General features: G+C 34.7%; 1 protein-coding gene across 1 annotated transcript; it reads right to left on the reverse strand.

Annotated features, from left to right (window-relative positions):
- Window positions 1-885: 885 nt before the first annotated feature.
- On the reverse strand, window positions 886-16,768 carry LOC121382041 (DDB1- and CUL4-associated factor 7). The gene is made up of 9 exons (XM_041511516.1): window positions 16,653-16,768; window positions 11,577-11,747; window positions 8,819-8,920; window positions 8,126-8,224; window positions 7,376-7,489; window positions 5,459-5,591; window positions 4,603-4,754; window positions 3,696-3,813; window positions 886-3,142 (listed from the first exon to the last, which is right to left on the reverse strand). The coding sequence occupies exons 2-9, from the start codon at window positions 11,730-11,732 to the stop codon at window positions 2,970-2,972; spliced, it is 1,047 nt and encodes a 348-aa protein (XP_041367450.1). The 5' UTR covers window positions 11,733-11,747; window positions 16,653-16,768; the 3' UTR covers window positions 886-2,969.
- Window positions 16,769-20,192: the final 3,424 nt, after the last annotated feature.

A 20,192-nucleotide genomic window follows, 5' to 3' on the forward strand; every position in this document is an offset into this window, starting at 1 on the left:
ATACTACAACTACCGTGACCTGAAATGTACATAATGAACAAAAGATGGCATGCTTTATTTACAAATGAACATTTTAGACATAACACAATTCAGATTAAGCGTAATCTCACAAAGACAAATGAAAAATATACATATGAACTACACATGAAGGTTGATCAGGGCTCTATACTTATTAAACTTGAAGACTGAAGTGACAATTCTGGCACGCTTCACTTCTAGAACTTATTTTAGAAAAAGTATCAACAAAAAATGTTTCTGTTTTTACTAATCAGATTTTGAACTAAAACAAGAAATGCATTCACTTGAAAATTATTGGTTTGTTTTTAAACAAAAGGAATTTGGTAGAGTACAGTATAAATATAATAGATCAAAGTAGTTGATTTGGACCATGAACAGGATATCAGCTACAGTTTGGACATGAGGGCATTGCAAACATATTTTCAGTTTGGGTCATGGACATTTTGTGTCTTTAGGTAGCCTCAAATGTGATTTCCTGGCATCTAAACTGTAGATTACAATTTTTAGCTATTTAAAGGTCATTTCGTAATATATACAAAGGGTCCGACAAAACAGGAAGAAGTCACTTCTCCTTCAATTACTTTAGGAAGATTTTTTTTTTTGGTACATGTATAGTTATATGTTAAAGGGACATTCCTGAGTTTGCTGCAACAAAGACTTTTTAACGATTGTAATTACATATCAAATCTATTTTTCTGCATAATATATTACTGGCTGTATATTAAACGTGTTTCTGATCGTTCTAATATTTGTACTAGGTTAAATTTCATTTTATTTCCTAAAATAATTTTGTTCGTACGTACGAAATTATTTGGAAACAAAATCCAGTTTGAGCTTCTTACAAATATTAAGACGACCAGAAACACACTGAATATACAGACAATGATATTCTAAACAAAAAAATATATTTAATTATGTAAGTTTAATCGTAGAAATATTTTATTAGTCGGAAACATCTTACAATGTAGCAAACTCAGGAATGTCACTTTAAGATCCCCTCTATCTTTAGGTTGTTAATAAGTGGTGAAGGGAGTGGGTGGGCAGGCTGTGCCACAGCACCATCCCTGTTCCTGTATTGTAATCAGAGTCGAAACTAGTATAATCTGGAAAACGTAAGTATCATACACCAGAATTAAAAAAAATTAAATATTTTTCTTACATATGCCATTTATACAAGCACTATAATGATGACATATTTATGTAACATTATATGATGTCAAAGCGTTCATAAAATGACACATCAATAACAAAAAGAACATTTAGTTGACAATTACAATTATTTTACATCAACACAATATCAGCAACATTCAAATGACCATAGCAACTGCCTAAAGAACAAATGCATTATACTTGCATCGATTCCTTAGACACAAATACACTTGACATGATTATGGTTTTAAAATATGTATATAAATGCCATTCAAAAATGAAGCTTAACACGTCTTTTGAAATCTTTGCTGAAAATGTCAGGTGTTTTGTTTTTGTTTTTGTTTTGGGTTTGTTTTTTTAGCAATTCAAAAGTGAAGGGCAAATCCACTTTGGTTCCATAATGTTGCAACTTAAATTGATAATTTGTGTTAAATGGCAATATTATGTTCTTTGGAATAACCTAATGCAGTTTCATTATTCATTTAAATTTACAAGACCCCCATTTTAGTATCCCAGTAGCTGCTAAATACAGCAGACAATACTGTGTAGAAATCTATGACCGAATAAACTGAATGATTTTTTAAAAAGGAAAAATTCATAACACAATGTTTAATAAGTATGATGAAAATGGAATGAATTGAGATTATTGCTCCATATTAAAAAGCTTTTATTCTTCTTTTTTTTTTTGCAAATCAGGTGAAGGGTTGTTTGATAAATACAACACTCAAACAAGGCTAACTCCCTCACTTAAAAAGCAAAGAAAAGCAATATAATATTATGTATCATAATCGCTATGTAAGGCAGCAAAGATAATACTGCAAGATGCAGTCTACTCCCTGTTATTTTTTAATTAGTACTCATTTCCCTCAACATCGTAATTCTAGCACTTTTCAACAACAAATCAAGTTTCATATTACCCGTTTTCTAAATCTTTGTACATTTCCTTTATTTCTAATTACCTTTCACATCCTTGTATATTTCCTTTATTTCTAATTATGTTTCACATCCTTAAAATCGTATTACATGATTCAGTTACTGAATTTGGCTTAATTGAATCAATCTGAATACTAAGCAAGCTTCCATTATAATAATGTACCAAGTAAAATATTTGTTCACCATTCTGAGCTTTCTTTATTACTGTTGGTCAGCGAAATTATTTTATGGAGTAGCAGGATTTAACTTGAACTCAAAACCGTAACAGAAATCTGGCAAAATTGGTCAAAATTTGTAGCCAAATAATTCAATTTTTGAATGAGATTATTTGGCAATTTAACAAGGAAATACATTTGCCAAATTCAAGAGTTTAACTCTGAATACGCAGAAAGCATATATGTTTTGAAGTGCATGATATTTTGTCATGAAAGATATTATATCACTTTGATATGTACCATATTTTAAACCATGTGAATAACAGTAATGTTATGAGGGCACCACAAGAATTAAACTGTCTTATTTCCTCATAATCTCTACACATTGCACTACTCATAAGATTCAGCCATCCCAATTCAGCATTTGACGTAGCAATTCACGATTTGTGAAAATGACACATTAACCATTATAGTGATGGAGAAAACATTGGGCTTTGCTGTGAGCATTTCTACGACACTTTAACCAGTGGATACCCATATAATAAAAAAGAGGAGTTTCTTTTTTTAAATAATGCACTGCAAATGTTTGTGCCCTGCCTGCAAATAATGTCAATATTTCCACCTTTTTGTACATTTCTGCCCAAAATATCATGTTTAGTGTCAAAACTGATGCCGTGATATTTTACAGTCGAAGCTGTTAGCATAACACCAGATTCAGACTCGCAGGATTTCTAAACTGTTGTTGTAACATATTGCAATCCAGTCGGGCTGTGTTGATGACCACTGAATCTGATTTATCTCCCCTGACGATGTGTATGCTAAAATAGGATCTTCGATAGCTCGTGGCATTTGCTGAATGTCCCAGATAAGAGCCTGGTGGTCGTCCGCTGCAAAACAAAAAAGAAGAAAAAAAGATCAGCTTATTTAAGATATATTGATGAGTTGCTCGATTCTTTTCCTTAGAAAATTACAATTCTTCTGCAAATTATGATATTACAGTTCTTTAGCAAATTATGATTCAACAATTTGAGTGATTTTAAATGGCAATCCTTATTTTCTTTAGCAAATTATAAATTTTGTATCTAGTGGATAATTTATTGAATTATATTTTGCTTCAGAATGATCAAATGTCATAATTCGTCACATCTTTGGATACTTTAATAATACTGAAGACCATTTTGAATGTTTTAACAACATTACTTTCCGATAATAACTATAGTATCAAAGGAAAAGGAGAGTATCCTCCATTTTAAGTAACTATCCAAATTCAAAATTTTCTAGAATAAAAAACATTAATTAGAGAGAAGCAAAGTTATGATTTAGGTAATAAAATGTCTCACAGACTTAAATGATCTAAAACAACTGGCCATGTAGAGATTAAAAGTTGTGCCTCAGCAGCTGGTGAATAAGGAATAAGGAAGTGTTTTTCTGTAAAGCTACCTGCTGTACAAATGTGACAACTGGAATGGGGTGCCCATGCGATTCCATTAACACAGGCTCGATGGTTGTTCAGTCTGGCTACTGGAGTGCAGGGAACTCTTACGTCTAGAATAATTACCTGCAATACAACAAAAATAACTATCACAAATAAACTTGATGCATTATGAATCAAGAAGTGAGGGACTGAGTGAGCTGAGGAATGTTTTAACGAAAACCTAGCACGTGCAAAAATGTCCACTATTCAGTTTTAAACAATGCTATATGACTGAAACAGAAAACCATTATACGATGTACAATAGATTTCTCAACTTCATGGTTTAAGGTATATTACCACTCTCACTCACTCCCACTCTGTTGGTCTGTCTGAGAAAACATTGTTACAGATGTGTATAGAACTAATTTAACCAAATTTGGCGACATACAGAAGAATGTGTACTGCATTCAGTATTTGTCACTCACAAGAAAAACATGAGAATTTTGCCACCCACAGAATCAAGTTTCTTGTTTAAATAACGAAAATACCAATAATGACAATTTGATTAGTAATATGTAAAAAAAAAAAAAAAAAAAGTTTGGAAATCGGTCTACTACTCCCCCTCAATTGTGTTCACTATGCGGTCCAATTCTTTTTGTTGAATGTTATTTAATAATATCCTGTCTTTGCTTCCCACTCACACTGCCTGAAAACTGTTTTAGGAAAGCGACAAATTGATCGCCTTGCAATAAAAAATTTAATACATTTTCTTTTAAACTTTTGCGATAGCTCGCCGAGCACCATTTCAGTAGTGATCTTCAGCTCATCTTGATTTTACTCATGGCAAAGACCAATGTCCATATCCTTTTGAAAAGCAATGTAAAATTTAAGCAAAGCGAAAGGAAGCCATTATATCTCCTATTGTTCACCGACCTCCAAGGCGTCCATGGCCATAGTGGTGAGATAGTTGGGATCCTGTTTGTTCCACGCGAGTCTCAACAGTGGAACATGCTGGGGATCTTCGTAGATGATGGTAGAATGTTCCAAGTGACGGAGGTCAAACATGCGCACTGATCCATCAGCACCTACAGTTAATGATATTATACACGTCAAAGGTATTTATTATGTTGGAATTTTACTTAAAATTGGAGAAAATTTGAGGTGTTTTTTCTTTTATAGACACACCACCTGTCCTCAAACAAGTGTACTCCCACCTACGGCTAGTAGTCTGGTCTGAACATCCCAACAGCCAAAGGGATGGCCTAAAATTCTTCTACTGTATGCTCCATCTAGTTCCGGTCACGTCACTGTAACTTCCTTTTTCTTCTTCGCTATTACGGGGGGAGTGCACTTGTTTGAGGACAGGTGATGTTAAAAAGAAATAGTTTCTGTAATGTACATCAAACTAACACATTGTTAAAATAAACTTAACATTATTTTGGTTCAAACAATTCAGTTAAAACAACAAAACAAGATACTCATCTGAAAAGTACCCTCCCACCCCCACCAAAATCCCTGCAAAATATGCAAATTGCTATTTTTAAAAGCAATTGGTGAATTTTATTTTAATTTGGTGAAATAATTTCCTGTCACAATTGATTTTATGTTAAAAAGTAATTGGGTTTCTACAATTTTTGAAAGTTTAAAAAATAATTTGAAGAAATTTTCTGTTCACCTAGACAAACCCATATCTCCTTATATCAATTATAAGTGAAATATAAATTATATCTAATAAAAACCAACATTGTCATAAACTGTATGTAATAAGACTAATGAAACAATATCGTACCAACACTAGCAAACATGTCCCTTCCCCCTCCTGCCCGGCTAAAAGCAATGTCATAGACTTCTTTGTCGTGTGCTATCAATTGTGTCTTCACATGACCCGACACCATATTTACGCGGCCGAGAACCTGACCAGTCTGAAAAAACAATCAACATGTATGAATAGATTGTCAAATAATACTCTAAACTGGGGTGAAAAATGTGTGCGTATAAATTCCACATCAATTTGTGACCAACTTTGTCACGGAATTTATATGCGCAGATTATTTTCACTGCAAATACCAATGGTGTTAGTGAAATTTACACATTATGTAGAAGTGCTAAGGTGCATCATCACAAAAAAAAACCAAAACAAAGAAAGAAAGAAATGTTTTATTTAATGACGCACTCAACACATTTTATTTACGGTTATATGGCGTCAGACATATGGTTACGGACCACACAGATTTTGAGAGGAAACCCGCTGTCGCCACTACATGGGCTACTCTTCCGATTAGCAGCAAGGGAGCTTTTATTTGCGCTTCCCACAGGCAGGATAGCACAAACCATGGCCTTTGTTGAACCAGTTATGGATCACTGGTCGGTGCAAGTGGTTTATACCTACCCATTGAGCCTTGCGGAGCACTCACTCAGGGTTTGGAGTCGGTATCTGGATTAAAAATCCCATGACTCGACTGGGATCCGAACCCAGTACCTACCAGCCTGTAGACCGATGGCCTACCACGACGCCACCGAGGCCGGTACCCCAAAACATGTCACAATATTAATCTGGTTTATATTAATTAGTCAAAGAAAAATATACTAAGACCAAAAATAAAAAGCTTAGCAAATTGGTACTACTGCAATGCACTTTAAAAGTAAGCTACATTCAATGTCATGACTGTTACACATTTCATTTTGTATTGAAAATCTCCTATTACTTATTCTGACAAATATTTTTTTTTTTTTTTTTTTAATTTTTTTTTATTTAACGACACTCAACACATTTTATTTCCGGTTATATGGCATCAAATATATGGTTAAGGACCACACAGATTTTGAGATACAAAACCCGCTGTCACCACTTCATGGGCTACTCTTTTCGATTAGCAGCAAGGTATCAATTATATGCATCATATAACAGACAGGATAACACATACCACGGCCTTTGATATACCAGTTGTGGTGCACAGGCTGGAATGAGAAACAGCCCAATGGGCCCACCAACAGGGATCGATCCTACACCGACCGTGCATCAAGCGAGCGCTTTACCACTGGGCTAAGTCCCGCCCCTCTGACAAATAATGCATAATTAAATCCACTGTCTGATTTAATTTTGAATGTCATGAGGTTATGTTGGTTTTTTAAGCACATTTAACTAAACTTTAAAACTTTTTTTTAATTTAATATACTTTACTGCTGGTTAAAATTAATGGATGTCCTTTTTATTGAGACTAATCTGCAATTTTTTTTTTTTTTAAGTGTGTAATTTCAGGAAGAAGTAAATTGTGCTTCATTTTAACTAATCAAAGTAACTCATAAGTATCTTATCATTAATGTTGAACCTAACTTTTCACATTTGTGCATTCCCTTCAACCCCATCCAATGGACTGATCTCAAAAGCCAATCTATAGTCCATCCCATAGGGAACGCCTTTTTAATGCTATGGAATTTACTACAAGTTATTTATTTCAGAGTCGATTGTTTTTTTAATTGCACACAAAAATAGTTTTTTTTTTTTTTTTCAAAACCCTTTTACTTTTCTTCATGTCAAACAAAACTGAAATTATTTACAAAAAATGTTTTGTAGGAGGATGGAACGGACTATAGTTTACTAGTTTAAGTCTTACAGTATAGCAGAAGCAAAATATTTTATTAATAAGAAAATGTCAACATAGCAGTAAGTATCAAACATTTGCTGTATGGATTTTCTCAAGTTTACCTCAAGGCCCCAAATTGTACACGTGGTGTCGATGCTCGAAGTTCCAAGTAAGTTTGGATCCACCTCATTCCAGTCAAACGATGTTAATGGAGCACAGAAATCACTGTTTTTGTTCTGCAAAAAAATACACCAACCAAGCATAAAAAAACAATGTAATCAGTGCTCACAATCAATGATGACAGATACAAAATTAAACTACAATCAGATCAACAAAACTTAAGTAAGATTAAATCTGCCAGCTATGATGGGACTGACTCCAAGGACTAATCTGACATTAATTTTTTATATATTTTTTTTAAAGTTTGAAGGGGAACAAGCCGTCTCATAATTTTAATAGGGCTTGAAGCTTTAAAATTATTGTTCAAAAAACATTTTATTACTGGAAATTTAACAATACAAGTTTAATTTTATGACGTAGATAGAACTCTGTACCTCTAGTTATGGGTATACTATATTAAAACACCAATTCTGGTTGAAACAAACATTATTAATACTGAGCTGTCATCAACGTTTCAACACTATTAGATACAACACAGAAATCTTACTGCAAAATGGTAAAAGTAAACCCATGTGTAGCAGTCAGTTTACCCTTTGCACAGCAACCTTAAATTTATTTCTGAATAGACAGATCAGGCAGAAGAGCAGTGTTGATCAGTAAAATATGCATGAACCCTAGTTGGATATAATCATGAAAATAAATGACATCATTTACTTATTAACTTGTGATTGTAGCAGAGTGAGGTAACCTACATTATTTAGCAGACATTCCAGCCGTGTCTCGGTGTCCCCAACTCTCCACACTCGTAAATAGTCCCCACTTGTCGCCAGCAAATCAGGAAAGACACCTTTCTGTAAGAAAATACTTATTTTACACATAATCTATCCATATAATTCTCAAGACATTCTTATTATTAAATGATGAAGTATTGAATAAAACAAAAAAGTTACCCGATATAAATAGGGCTAGTTCTGGGTGAGCAGAAAATTTCGGCAATTATCTGTTAAGTTTTAAAAATTGCAGAAATCCAGTTATTTTTCTGATAAAATATCAATTATTTTATAAAATTATTTTGCAAATTTTTTTTTTAAATTCCCAATTGGCGAATTTTGCGAGTGCTTTTAGATTTTAAAGATTTTATCCACATTTGAAAGAATAAATTAAACAGCAGAAAGAATAGATGTTTAACGACACCCCAGCACAAAAATACATCAGCTATTGGGTGTCAAACTATGGTAAATCCAAACATAAAGTGATGAACCATATCAAAATAAAAACTCAACACAGCATAAAGTTGTTTCAGAATAAATCAGCTTCATGTATAATAGTTTTTTATTGATCAATTCAGAGCTCTGGTTCATAATTTAAAGTTTAAAATTTCAAAAATATAATTTATAGACAATGAGGAACCAAATACGTTTGAGCATTATTGCAACCAATCTTACTGTGTCTGGAATCCACATGATCTTTGTGGTTGGGTATGGATGATCAAATGTGCTCTTCGCACCAAAGTCTGATGTTTCTTCATCCAGCGCCACAATCTGGACCTGAGAAAGAGATTTTAAAAATATATAAAATGATACAAATGAATATACAGTTTTTAAAGAGACTTCCCTCGGTTTGCTGTCATTGTAATTTGTTTCTGTATTAAATTCACTTGTTTAGATTATCGGTGTCAGCGAGCGTGTTCTCCCCATCATCATAATGTTGTAGTAACCCAAACTGGTTCTTGTTTCCCAATAATTCTGTATATACAAATAAATTTAAATGAGGATATAGACTTAAAATTTAAATGTCAAAGACAGGTTTTCTTTCTTTATACAGACCAGGTGAAGAAATAACCACTGGGTTCTGAATTTAGAGATCCTTTTTTTAGGATTCTGCCAGAATCCTAAAAATAAAGTAATTTAAATATTTTGGGATTCTGATGCTTCTGACACAAATCTAAGATTTGCAGAAGTATGGAATCCTGCTAAATTTACAGACTGACCATGTTAGACACAAAATGGCCACAGTTCAAAATGTGCTAACATCTCTTTCTTTCAACTGATACGTTTATGAGCTCTTTTTATTCTGTACAGTTCACTGTAACTTATACAGTAATTAAAGCTGCACACCCTAGTTCCATCTAGCGAAAATAAATTATAATTTGGTTAATCTACAAACCTGTAACACACTTAGATCATGTTTTTATCAAATGGAGTGAAAAAGCAGGTTTTATATCGATAAATACCATGGGAATCCCCATGTCCCAATTGCTTGAAATAATTTTGAAAGTTAGTATTCTGATGTCACCGGTAGATGTCGCTCGAAGCACAACAATGCCTACGTCACGACAAATTTCACAGAGTGCGCACAGACTTGGGGTGCGTTCTTTTCACCTCTCCCGAACATGTTCCAACTGTTCTGTCCTGGTTGTATCCCCTCTCCAGATATCGTAAGACTTAGCAAAATTATTGGTTTTAAGGGTTTGTAACGTTTTGTATTGAGACGCTTACTTGTCTGAACTTTATTGTTACTGAAAATGTTCACGAACTGTGAAGAAAAATCTCACAAATGAACAACAACAAATCGGATGTGGATTGCGCGAACCATGCACGAGAAAACAAACCGAACCAAAATGATAACGGTCACGTGGTATACCAACATCTGTGATGTTTACACAGGAAGATTCCCTCTAAAAATAGATTGGACCTCGCTTGCTTAACGGTTTTTTCTCAATAGCACGTCTTGTGAAAAAATGCATTTCGTGGTTTTACAAACATCAGGATTACCAAAAAGCACTTCAGGTGAATGGAAATGTGTATTCTAAATAATAAAATGTAAGTAAAGTGCAATTTTATTTGTGAAAAATGGGGTTTAATAGCGAAAAACAACGCCGTAATGGTTAACAAATAACTAACTAGGGTGTGTCCCTTTAAGGGTTTTATTTCTAATACTGTTGACACACTAAACTTCAAAACGGATCAATGCATTTTGATCCAGATAGGATACAGGTTGTGACACACCAAATACGGGTAACAAACCGTGTCAATCAGGTTTGGTGTCAATTCACATGTGTGTGAGAGAAAAGCCACTACATTTTCCTTTCAGCAAGGGATCTTTTATTTGTATGCATCATCCCATAGACAGGATAGAACATACCACGGTCTTTGATATGCCAGTTGTGGTGCACTGGTCAGTTGATGTGTGTGTTTCCAGGACAACGTACTTTGACATTAACTGAATAAAAACTCGAAAATAAATTGAATGAATGAATTTATAAGTGTATATGGTGTGTCTCAACCGAAATGGATTGATCTGAATTCATCCGCATTCAGCGGCGGTGTGTCAACCGCGAAATGCAATTCGGATCAGTATGCTTTGATCCACATTGGATAGAACCTATTTGGTGTGTCAACGATATAAAATTAGACTTGACGCCCATGGCTGTGACTTTGGGAAGTTTAGCATTGTTTTATCAAAAATGGAAATTTTCACTTTTATTTCAAAAACATTTTCTTTTAAGCAAAGTTAAGATTTAAAAAAAGTAATGCTATACATATATACTTGTATTTATTCAAATTAATAGGTTTATTTTGTGTTAATACATGTTATGGGTGAGGCAAGAGGTGTTTATCAAGTGTTATACATGTACATCGTTTTTAAAATATATAGTTCTGTATGTAATAATAATAGTATCTACATTCAGATTGAGAATTTTATAGTTTAAAATTGGGAATAAAAAACGACAGTATAGTATGGAATGATACTGATTATCGGAGTCAAGAAACATAGGTTAGTTACTTTCCTAGAAATTTAGCAAGGGATGGTAGACCAAACACTTTTGGGGTATTTTCACCATTTTTGGGGGCACTTTTATTTCATTAAAAATACACAAAAATTAATTGAAATAAACATTAATGTAATTTATGTGCTTGCTTTAATAAATGAATTGCAAAAGATATAAAAGGTATATTTTATTAATTAATAATACTTTTTGGGGTGTTTTATAAGGGCAATTTTACAATTAATTACTGAAAAAGGCATGTTTAATCTCAGGGCAGCATGGTGCTGATTAAGGCAAGATGGTGCTAGACTATTGAGGCATGGTGCTGCACCATGCTAAAACAAGCTAGGGAAAACACTACAGGTGGATAAAACCCTGGTAATTAATATACTATTAAACTGAAAATTAAACATAAAGGTGTCTTGTATATATACCTTGTTATTATACTCTTCAACAAAACTACCAAGAGCCAGTCTGAACCTTTTGTCTGGTCGAACACTCCAGTTCATACTGTAGACGGTCCAGGGGGCATCATATTTGTAGATCTCTTTCCGCTTTGTGGCCCCAGGAACAGAAGGTATGGAGCACATTTTGAAAAATTACACCTGTAAATAAAGAAATGTAATCATCAAGCACAAACCAGAATATTGCAAATTCTTCATTAAACAAGATAAGTTCAAAAAAGGAGCGATCATTCTGCTGTTAAATGAGTTTGCATCCAGAGTTGTTTCACTGTAAATCCCATTCATACCGTTGTTTTACCATAAAAATTAAGGGTGTGTGTGTGTTTATGTGTGCTGTATGACCTGTCCCCTCCCCCACCCTTACCAAAACCCCCACCATATCCAGAAACAGAAGAAAATATACGTATTTAACCGGAACATTATTAAAAGGGGGTGCTGTCAGGTATCTTCCTGTAGTGTGTGTATTAGTGATTAATATGTAAACAAATTTTTACCAGGGAGCTAAAAAAATGATCAATGTAAAGGTATTTAATGTCAAACATTGGATTGTTGTTGCATTAAAAGTGATGATCTTTGACTACCGTTTGGTAGGCAGTGATTGCGCATTTATAAATATAGATTGGTCTCTAACGGTAAGAGAGTGTTGATAACTGTCCAAATGTCTGTCTAGCTCAGGTCTCTGAAAATTGAAATTTCGTGTACAACAGACTGTATCAAAAGACGATACATGTAATTTGGATATCCAGGTCAGACTTGTTCGTCACCGATTGGAAAACTAAAACGAAACTTCTTCGATGTCAGTTTGTTTATTTTTTAAAATATACAATTAGCTAAATTTGTAAACAAAACATTTAGCATACCCTCCTCCCAAGCAGAACTCTATTCTGCCAATAGCACACCGACACAGTACCCAGTGATGCATAACAGTGCCACAATTGTTGAATACCAGCTATATATATTGTATGTAACAAGATACGGATGTAGTAAGAATCATACTAACTACATCCCTCTATTAAACTATTATAATCCGTAATCTTGAGTAAAATGAGAGGAGCCCGTCGATCTTGCCCAACGTCGTCTTGCCCATGGCGAGATAGCCGTAAATCCCATTTCCTATTGGGCGAAGTCGCCGTACATATTATATTTAAATAGAAAGGATAAACAATGCTTAAAATGTTTATATGACTAAAATTAATTAATGTATAGACTTATTCTCATTTAGTGTACTCAATATTCGTGCGTCATGTCATTTCAACAGGAAATCATGATATTTAGCGTGCTCACGCGCTGTGCGAGATTTGCATCTGTCAAAATAAAAGATAAATGTCATTTTATTTTGAGGAACCGATTAGGATATAAAATATGCCACAAAAATGTAAATAATAACATAATGAATTATTAACTTGGAATTTTACCACTTTTCACTAATACCAAAATGTCTGCTTCCATTATTTTTTTTTTATTTGTGTTTCGGGGAACAGGAAAAATTGTTTCAGTTTGTTTACACTTTGTATGATTATCGTTGATTATCATACATTTTAACTACAGAATGGTACATATAATATTAATAAATCAAATATAAATTTCGTTATTATTGTGTACAATTATACACATGTCATTTAGGCCTAATACTGTTCACCTTTATAATGCACTGCTGGTGGGCTTACAGCTCAAAGATAAATACAGATGGAATTATAATTTACTGATTAAAGTTAACGGTCCTTTGGCATTCAAATATAGTCATTACAGCAGGGCGGTTAACATTAACGGTCACCGTAACAACTCCGTTCTGTTATCGGTCCAATACATGTCAATACCGATTTAGGCCGTATTCGAGCAAAATACTGCAGTTAAAATTTCGTTACTGAAAAAATGTTTGCCGCGGAAGTATTTATTGCACACAAAGCATTTTAAACAATATACTAGTATCATAACCAGACGAACGCAGAAATCTCGCCAAGGTGTAAACATAAACTTGCGAATAAAAAACCCCCACAAATCAGAATACGAGAGTCTTGTGTATATAAAACATTGGAGTGCCAATCCTTTTAAAATTTTATTTAGATAGGAAAAATTAGCTATCTGAGAGAGATCGACGTTTAATGAGACCAGTTAGGTATGTGGCTTTAAAGCCTACCCAAAGGTATACGGAAAATACCGCTCGAGCAATCAGTATCATCCAATGCGGTCAATACCGAAATACCGTATCCGTTTTTCCACCCAAATCGTGTACTGTGATCTACCGAGGTAAATCACGATCCACTTTGAATTAAAGGAAAAAACGAACGACCGATACTTGGGTTAAAAACCATTATGGGAGGAAAATGAAACTCGGAACAATTTCAAGTCATTTCTCGTTCCATAATGCCCAGCTAAAACTAAAAATTAATTAAAGTTAATAAAATAACTTAAAAAGTAAAAATAAACAACATTTATTAATTAATAGAAATGAAATAAAAATTAATTAAAGTTAATTAAAATAAATTAAATTAAAGTTAATAAAGTAAAATAAAAGAACATTTATTAATTAATAGAAATGAAATAAAAATTAATTAAAGTAATAAAATAAAATAAAATAAATGAGATTAAAGTAAAATAAAATAACTGTAGAACACACACACACACACACACACATACACATATATATATATTATATACATATAGATATAGATATATATAATGTTTTTTGTTTTTGTTTTTTTTTTAAATTATTATTATAGCTATTTTTTTTTAACGAAAAACAAAGTTCATAAATTTCCATGCTAAAAAAACATAAGTACTAAGTTTTAAGTGTTACTTACCTGTCTTTTTCTGAGTTTTTTCTTCTGAAAACGTCGGGGTACGCAGGGGGTGTGTGGGGGTGGGGGGTGGGGGTGGCAATGAAAACATATTTCTCTCTTGTTTGCCAGTACGTAAAAATGTTACTGTTGCCCCTTGCTCGCCACGAGGAGGCCCAGAGAGTTGAACAAGATATACCAAATTTGATGTGTGCCTTGTTCAGGATTTTTACATAACCAGAAATGATTCCTCATTAAAAGGTTCGAGCTGCGCTGTCTTACCATGATGGCAACATTCCTTCAGCTTATTGTTGGTGCACATAATGAAAATCGCGTGTGTAGTATCGGTCACATGTTTGGACATTTGGTGCCCACTTCGAGGTATTCAAACGTCACAGTTCACTCTGGTTCTGCATGGTATGCACATTTGTTAATAACATGCCGATTCCAGTGACTGGCAAGAGTTGCGAGGCAATCCTCAACAACTAATTGCCTTGTAGATAGTCAACTTTCGTGGAGTTCGCACATGCTATAACTAAAAGTCGCAGAAATACCACAAAATGTATTTTTCACAATTATAAACACGCATGTGTGTCTGAAAATTAACAGTTGTTCGAGTTTTAGTCTATCTTAGCTGTATTTCACCGTTTCAACTTCACACACTCTTGTTTCACACTCTTATAAACTTATCCAAATGTTTTACAGGTTTGTAACTTAACCAAAACTTAGTGTCCATTTTTACGGATTGAATGCAGGGTCTGCGCCTTTAACCACAACAATAATTTCTACGACTTAAGAAATTTTTCTATTCCAAACTGAACCTTTTCTTGGCAGCCACAACTTGTAATGCAGCAGCAGCAGCAACTGCATTTGGAACATTTGCAAACATCTTCTTTTGTACATTTACCACAATTGGTTTCGGGAATACTCTCACCAACAACTCCTTCAAATTTGTCCAAAATCAGGGAACGAACACAGACATTGTTGGCATTTCGGACAATTTCAGCCATGTCCTTGTCTGTGTTTTTCTGACACAAAGTTAAATTAAAAAAAAAATAATAATAATAATTAAAAAAAAAAAAAACCCATATATATCTATATTTATATGTATATATGTATGTATATATATATATGTGTGTGTGTGTGTGTGTGTGTTCTATTAATTAATAAATGTTATTTTATTTTACTTTAATCTCATTTATTTTATTTTATTTTATTAACTTTAATTAATTTTTATTTCATTTCTATTAATTAATAAATGTTCTTTTATTTTACTTTATTAACTTTAATTTAATTTAATTTAATTTAATTTAATTTAATTTAATTTTATTTATTTTATTAACTTTAATTAATTTTTATTTCATTTCTATTAATAAATGTTCTTTTATTTTATTTTATTAACTTTAATTTATTTTTACTTTTTAAGTTATTTTATTAACTTTAATTAATTTTTAGTTTTATGGTTTTTGTTTTATTCATTATGGAACGAGAAATGACTTCACCGATCCTTTTCCACATACAAGATTGTTCCGAGTTTCATTTTCCTCCCATAATGCACCGCGCGTTTTAAACCCAAGTCATACAGTTGGTCGTTTTTCCTTTAATTCAAAGTGAAGATCGTTTCAAAGTAAGTATTTCTTAGTCTGCATATGCCCGAAAAAGATCACACTACACGATTAGGGTGGGAAAAGGTGGTGTCAGCGTGGTGTCAGTCGCTATTTCGACCACAATTCCGTTCCGAGCAAAATTGCTCGGAACGGCTCTGTATCTGCTAATGGAAAATGGCGCCGGGCCTATAAACTCAATGTGCATTTACATTCGAGTTTATTTTTATGAACTAACCAGTGCCCGTGCTTATAAAACTTAAAGTCTAGACTTTAACATAATGCCATTTGAATGGCGTTGCCATGATGTTAAAGTCTGGACTTTATTAAAGTCTAGACTTTAAGGTTTATAAGCACGGGGCCAGGCATTACAATACTATAACTAAACAACACCCTGTTCTATACACATAAGTGAACGTGATGTCAAATTCAATTTGACAGCAGATAGATCTATATTATACCAGACTACAACACCGTAAAAAGGTTAACACATAATGATGCCTTGATCATGTTGATCAACTTGATCAGTTGAACTTGACAATGAATGATAGCCTATCAAGTTCAAGTTGAGAAGTATCAACTATTATTCACACAAATCATGTTAAAAATAACACAAAAAAACATATTTTGTTATCAGGTAAACAGGCAGTATAATGCATTCAAACCTTGCTAATTCCAATGCTGCATAAAACTGATTTGATCAAAAGTAGCCAATAAACTTCACAAGCATGATCAAACAAAAACAAACATGGCCGCAAAACAAAACGTTTTACGGCAACATTAAAGGCGACAACAGAAAACACCGCAAAGGACTGCCAACGCTAGTTACACTTGTTCAACAATTTAAAAAAAAAATATTTTTTTTCTTACATATAATAAATAACATATTAATGTAATATAGCAAATTATCTTTATTATATTATAATGGTTGCCCAATATTGTCTAAAAATGTACAGTACATTACATAAATAACATTTTAACCTTATAATGAGGTAACGGGTCGTTTCGCTTTCGCCCTTATTACAAGTTCACCCCGAGTCGTTTAGAAGAGGGCTGATTCGTACCTCTAACCGGGTCGTTTCGCCCTCTTTTTAATTTTGTTAATAAAGTATATTTATTCATTGATTTATCGTATATCCATTGATTTTTAAATTAGGCTCTGTCTTAGGCTCTGCTAGACAACAAAGTATCCTCTTTGCAAGTCTTTTAGCATTGCACTGCGAGATCGCAAAGTTGCGAGACTTCATTGAATTAAACCCCAGGTATTTATTCCCAGGCGGAACCCGTTGATAGTTGTCAGACAGACCAAAACGAAACCCTTCCCTATTGAAGTATTGTGGTTTGTTTATTTATACTTATTTCCACGAGCACTTACATCCAATTAAGATTTAAGCACGCTGTTCTGGGCACACGCTCAGCCATCTGCATCGTTAGTGAGAGTTAATTCGGTATTATGACCGTACACCTACCCATTGAGTCAATGAACTCGCTATGTGTGGAAGCCGGTACCGAGATGCGAATCCAATACCCAATAGCGTACGAAACAGGGGAGTAGGGGGCAACTACCCCCCCCCCCCCCCAGTACTAGAGCAAAGCCTCAAACTCGGGCAAAAATTATACAGATATTTGGTTAAAATGTGCTAACCAGAGACCGTTTAGCCATGTATTTCCATCATTATAGCCAAATTAGTTGTAGTCCATGTAAAAAATAAAAATACGCAGTGATTCGTTTCCATCCATAGGCTATATAGCTGTTTGGTAGTAATGCTAATACAGTGTGAATAAAATTAAGATTCGGGCAGTTTACTTTAATTTGGGCAAAAGCCCTCCTGCCCCACTTCCCCTCCTACCAGTACACCTATGCCAATACCATCCGATGATTGTATTCCCCTCAACATAGAAATTAAATTACATGTCAAATAAAAATAAAAAACTGATTTTATAATTATTACATTTTTTTAATAAAGGAAGTCCTTAGTCGGGTGGGGCTCTGGCAGAGAGGCCCGGGGCAATTGCCCCCTTATAAATCCGATATTGTCTCCGATATTGTCTCTACGAGTATTCAGGCACAGGCTGAGTCTAGCAAGACTCGTGTCCGTTAATTATATATTTCTTTTACGCCATTTTGCATATGCTTGCCATCGGTTACATTACAAGGCTATGAGACATGAAGAGAAAACAAAAATCGAACGTGTGGAATGCAATACAATGGCATGATTTGGCGTCCATGTTTAATGTTGGTATTAAGATGCTCTTTTACTTTATTCCATATTCTCATTATCATCTAAATGTAAGTATCGCGTACTCGGGTTCGGGTTGAGTTTGACCCTCGAGTACTCGAGTCCAATATTTCTGACTCGTGGAGGCCCAAAACACTACTTAGGCCAGTGGTATTGTTTGTATCAGCGTCTGTGAATGCTGCACGAATATTACATGAAACATCACGTGGTGAAATAAGATAAAATTTAATTGGCTGTTGTGCTGGTAAAAGAATATTGTAACCTAGTAGGGCCTCCACGAGTCCAAACTATTGGACTCGAGTACTCGAGGGTCAAACTCGACCCGGACTCGTGTACCCGATACTTACACTAGATAATAACGAGACTAAGGAATAAAGTAAAATAGTATTGTGTATCTTAATTCCAACGCTGAATATGGATGCCAAATCACGCCATTGTATTACATCGCAGACATTCTCATAGCACTGTAATGTAGCCGGCTGGAAGCATATGGCAAAATGACGTAAAAATATAATTAAATGAGAATGCCCTTCCTTGCACGGTGCTTGAACCTTAATTGCAAATAGGTACGTTAAAATGTTATCCTATCCTATTCCTTGCACGGGTACTCGAGTCCAGTGAACGGACTCGAGTCCTGTGAACGGACTCGAGTCTTGCTAGACTCGACCCGTGCCCGAATGCCCGAGTACTCATCGAGGCCCTATAACCTAGAGTATACTGAAATAAAATATTAAAATACATTCAGTGTATTTACTCCCCATAAACAATAATAATGTGCTTAATGTATATAATAGAACAAAATGTCCATAATTAACTGCATTTACTTTCGAACTGAATTTTACTTCAAGGATAAAAATGAAAACTTTTTTTTTTGGGGGGGGGAGAGCGGAGGGGGGTACGTGGGTGGGGTGAAGGGGGTGGCGGTGGGCTTGTGGGCCACACAGGCCTACTCCTATGATAAGGTTTTGAAACGCCATGAACGATATAAATCTGGAGTTAGGGGGGGGGGGGGGGGGATTTCTAGTGGGGATTCACAATGTTGGGGGGGGGGGGGGGGTGGGGACAAGTCATATTTTTACCTTTACTAATACTAGGCTCAGACTACGTATGTTCAGCCGACACCATATAACCGTAAATAAAATGTGTTTAGTGCATCGTTAAATAAAACATTCCCTACGTCTGATCAGAAATTGCTAGTCTGAGCGCTCTCACACTCCGATTCCCGTCGTATAGGCTAACCCGTTAGTTGTTAATCTGGGCGCTCCAGTCGTAAGTCGGGAGTTGGGAAAATACAACGCAACCATCTGGTTGGCCAACTTTGTCGTAACATTTGACAGCCTGAGACTAGCATTATATAACGTGTGTGTGTGTGTGGGGGGGGGGGTCCTACATTTTCGTCCTGGGGGGGGGGGGGGGGTCGACACAGGTCCCCCGGTTCCTACGGTCATCCCATTAACTTGTGAAACTTAATTATTGAACGGTTCCTGATAGCGATCGAAACACGTTATATTTTATTATTTAAATTTATATTATTTATATATATTATGTTTGGGCTGATCATGATGAGATCTGGGCCCATGCCTATAAAACTTTTAGAGTCCAGACTCAATCTCTAATGACGTCACACGCATACAATTTGTATGGCGTTGTCATGATATTCGTGTCTCAGACTCTGTTAGAGTCTCAAGCCTGGCCTGGTGCTTATAAAACTCTAACAGAGTCTGAGACACTAATGCCATGACAACGCCATACAAATTGTATGCGTGTGACGTCATTTGATATCGAGTCTGGACTAGTTTTTATAAGCATGGGCCCAGGTCAAATGTAGATACGTTTCCTTGGCTCGCCCCGGAGTTGACTACTGGCTTTGTCAGAGACCAAACCTGGGGTGGGCGTGCCGGAACTCTTGTGGGCACGTAAATAAAGTTCCCTTCCCTTCCCTTCGTTTCCTTGGCGTTTATTGAC

The sequence above is a fragment of the Gigantopelta aegis genome, chromosome 9 (genome assembly GCF_016097555.1).
Source record: "Gigantopelta aegis isolate Gae_Host chromosome 9, Gae_host_genome, whole genome shotgun sequence".
Classification (NCBI taxonomy): Eukaryota; Metazoa; Mollusca; class Gastropoda; order Neomphalida; family Peltospiridae; genus Gigantopelta; species Gigantopelta aegis.

Bases quoted from the DNA above. Each gene is read 5' to 3' on its own strand.
- LOC121382041 (XM_041511516.1), bottom strand. From the start codon at position 11,732: ATGTGCTCCATACCTTCTGTTCCTGGGGCCACAAAGCGGAAAGAGATC. The intron at 5,592-7,375 runs GTAAACTTGAGA...TTGTTTTTTCAG, and splicing joins GTACAATTTGGGGCCTTGAG to ACTGGTCAGGTTCTCGGCCG. The intron at 4,755-5,458 runs GTACGATATTGT...CATTAACTGTAG, and splicing joins GGACATGTTTGCTAGTGTTG to GTGCTGATGGATCAGTGCGC.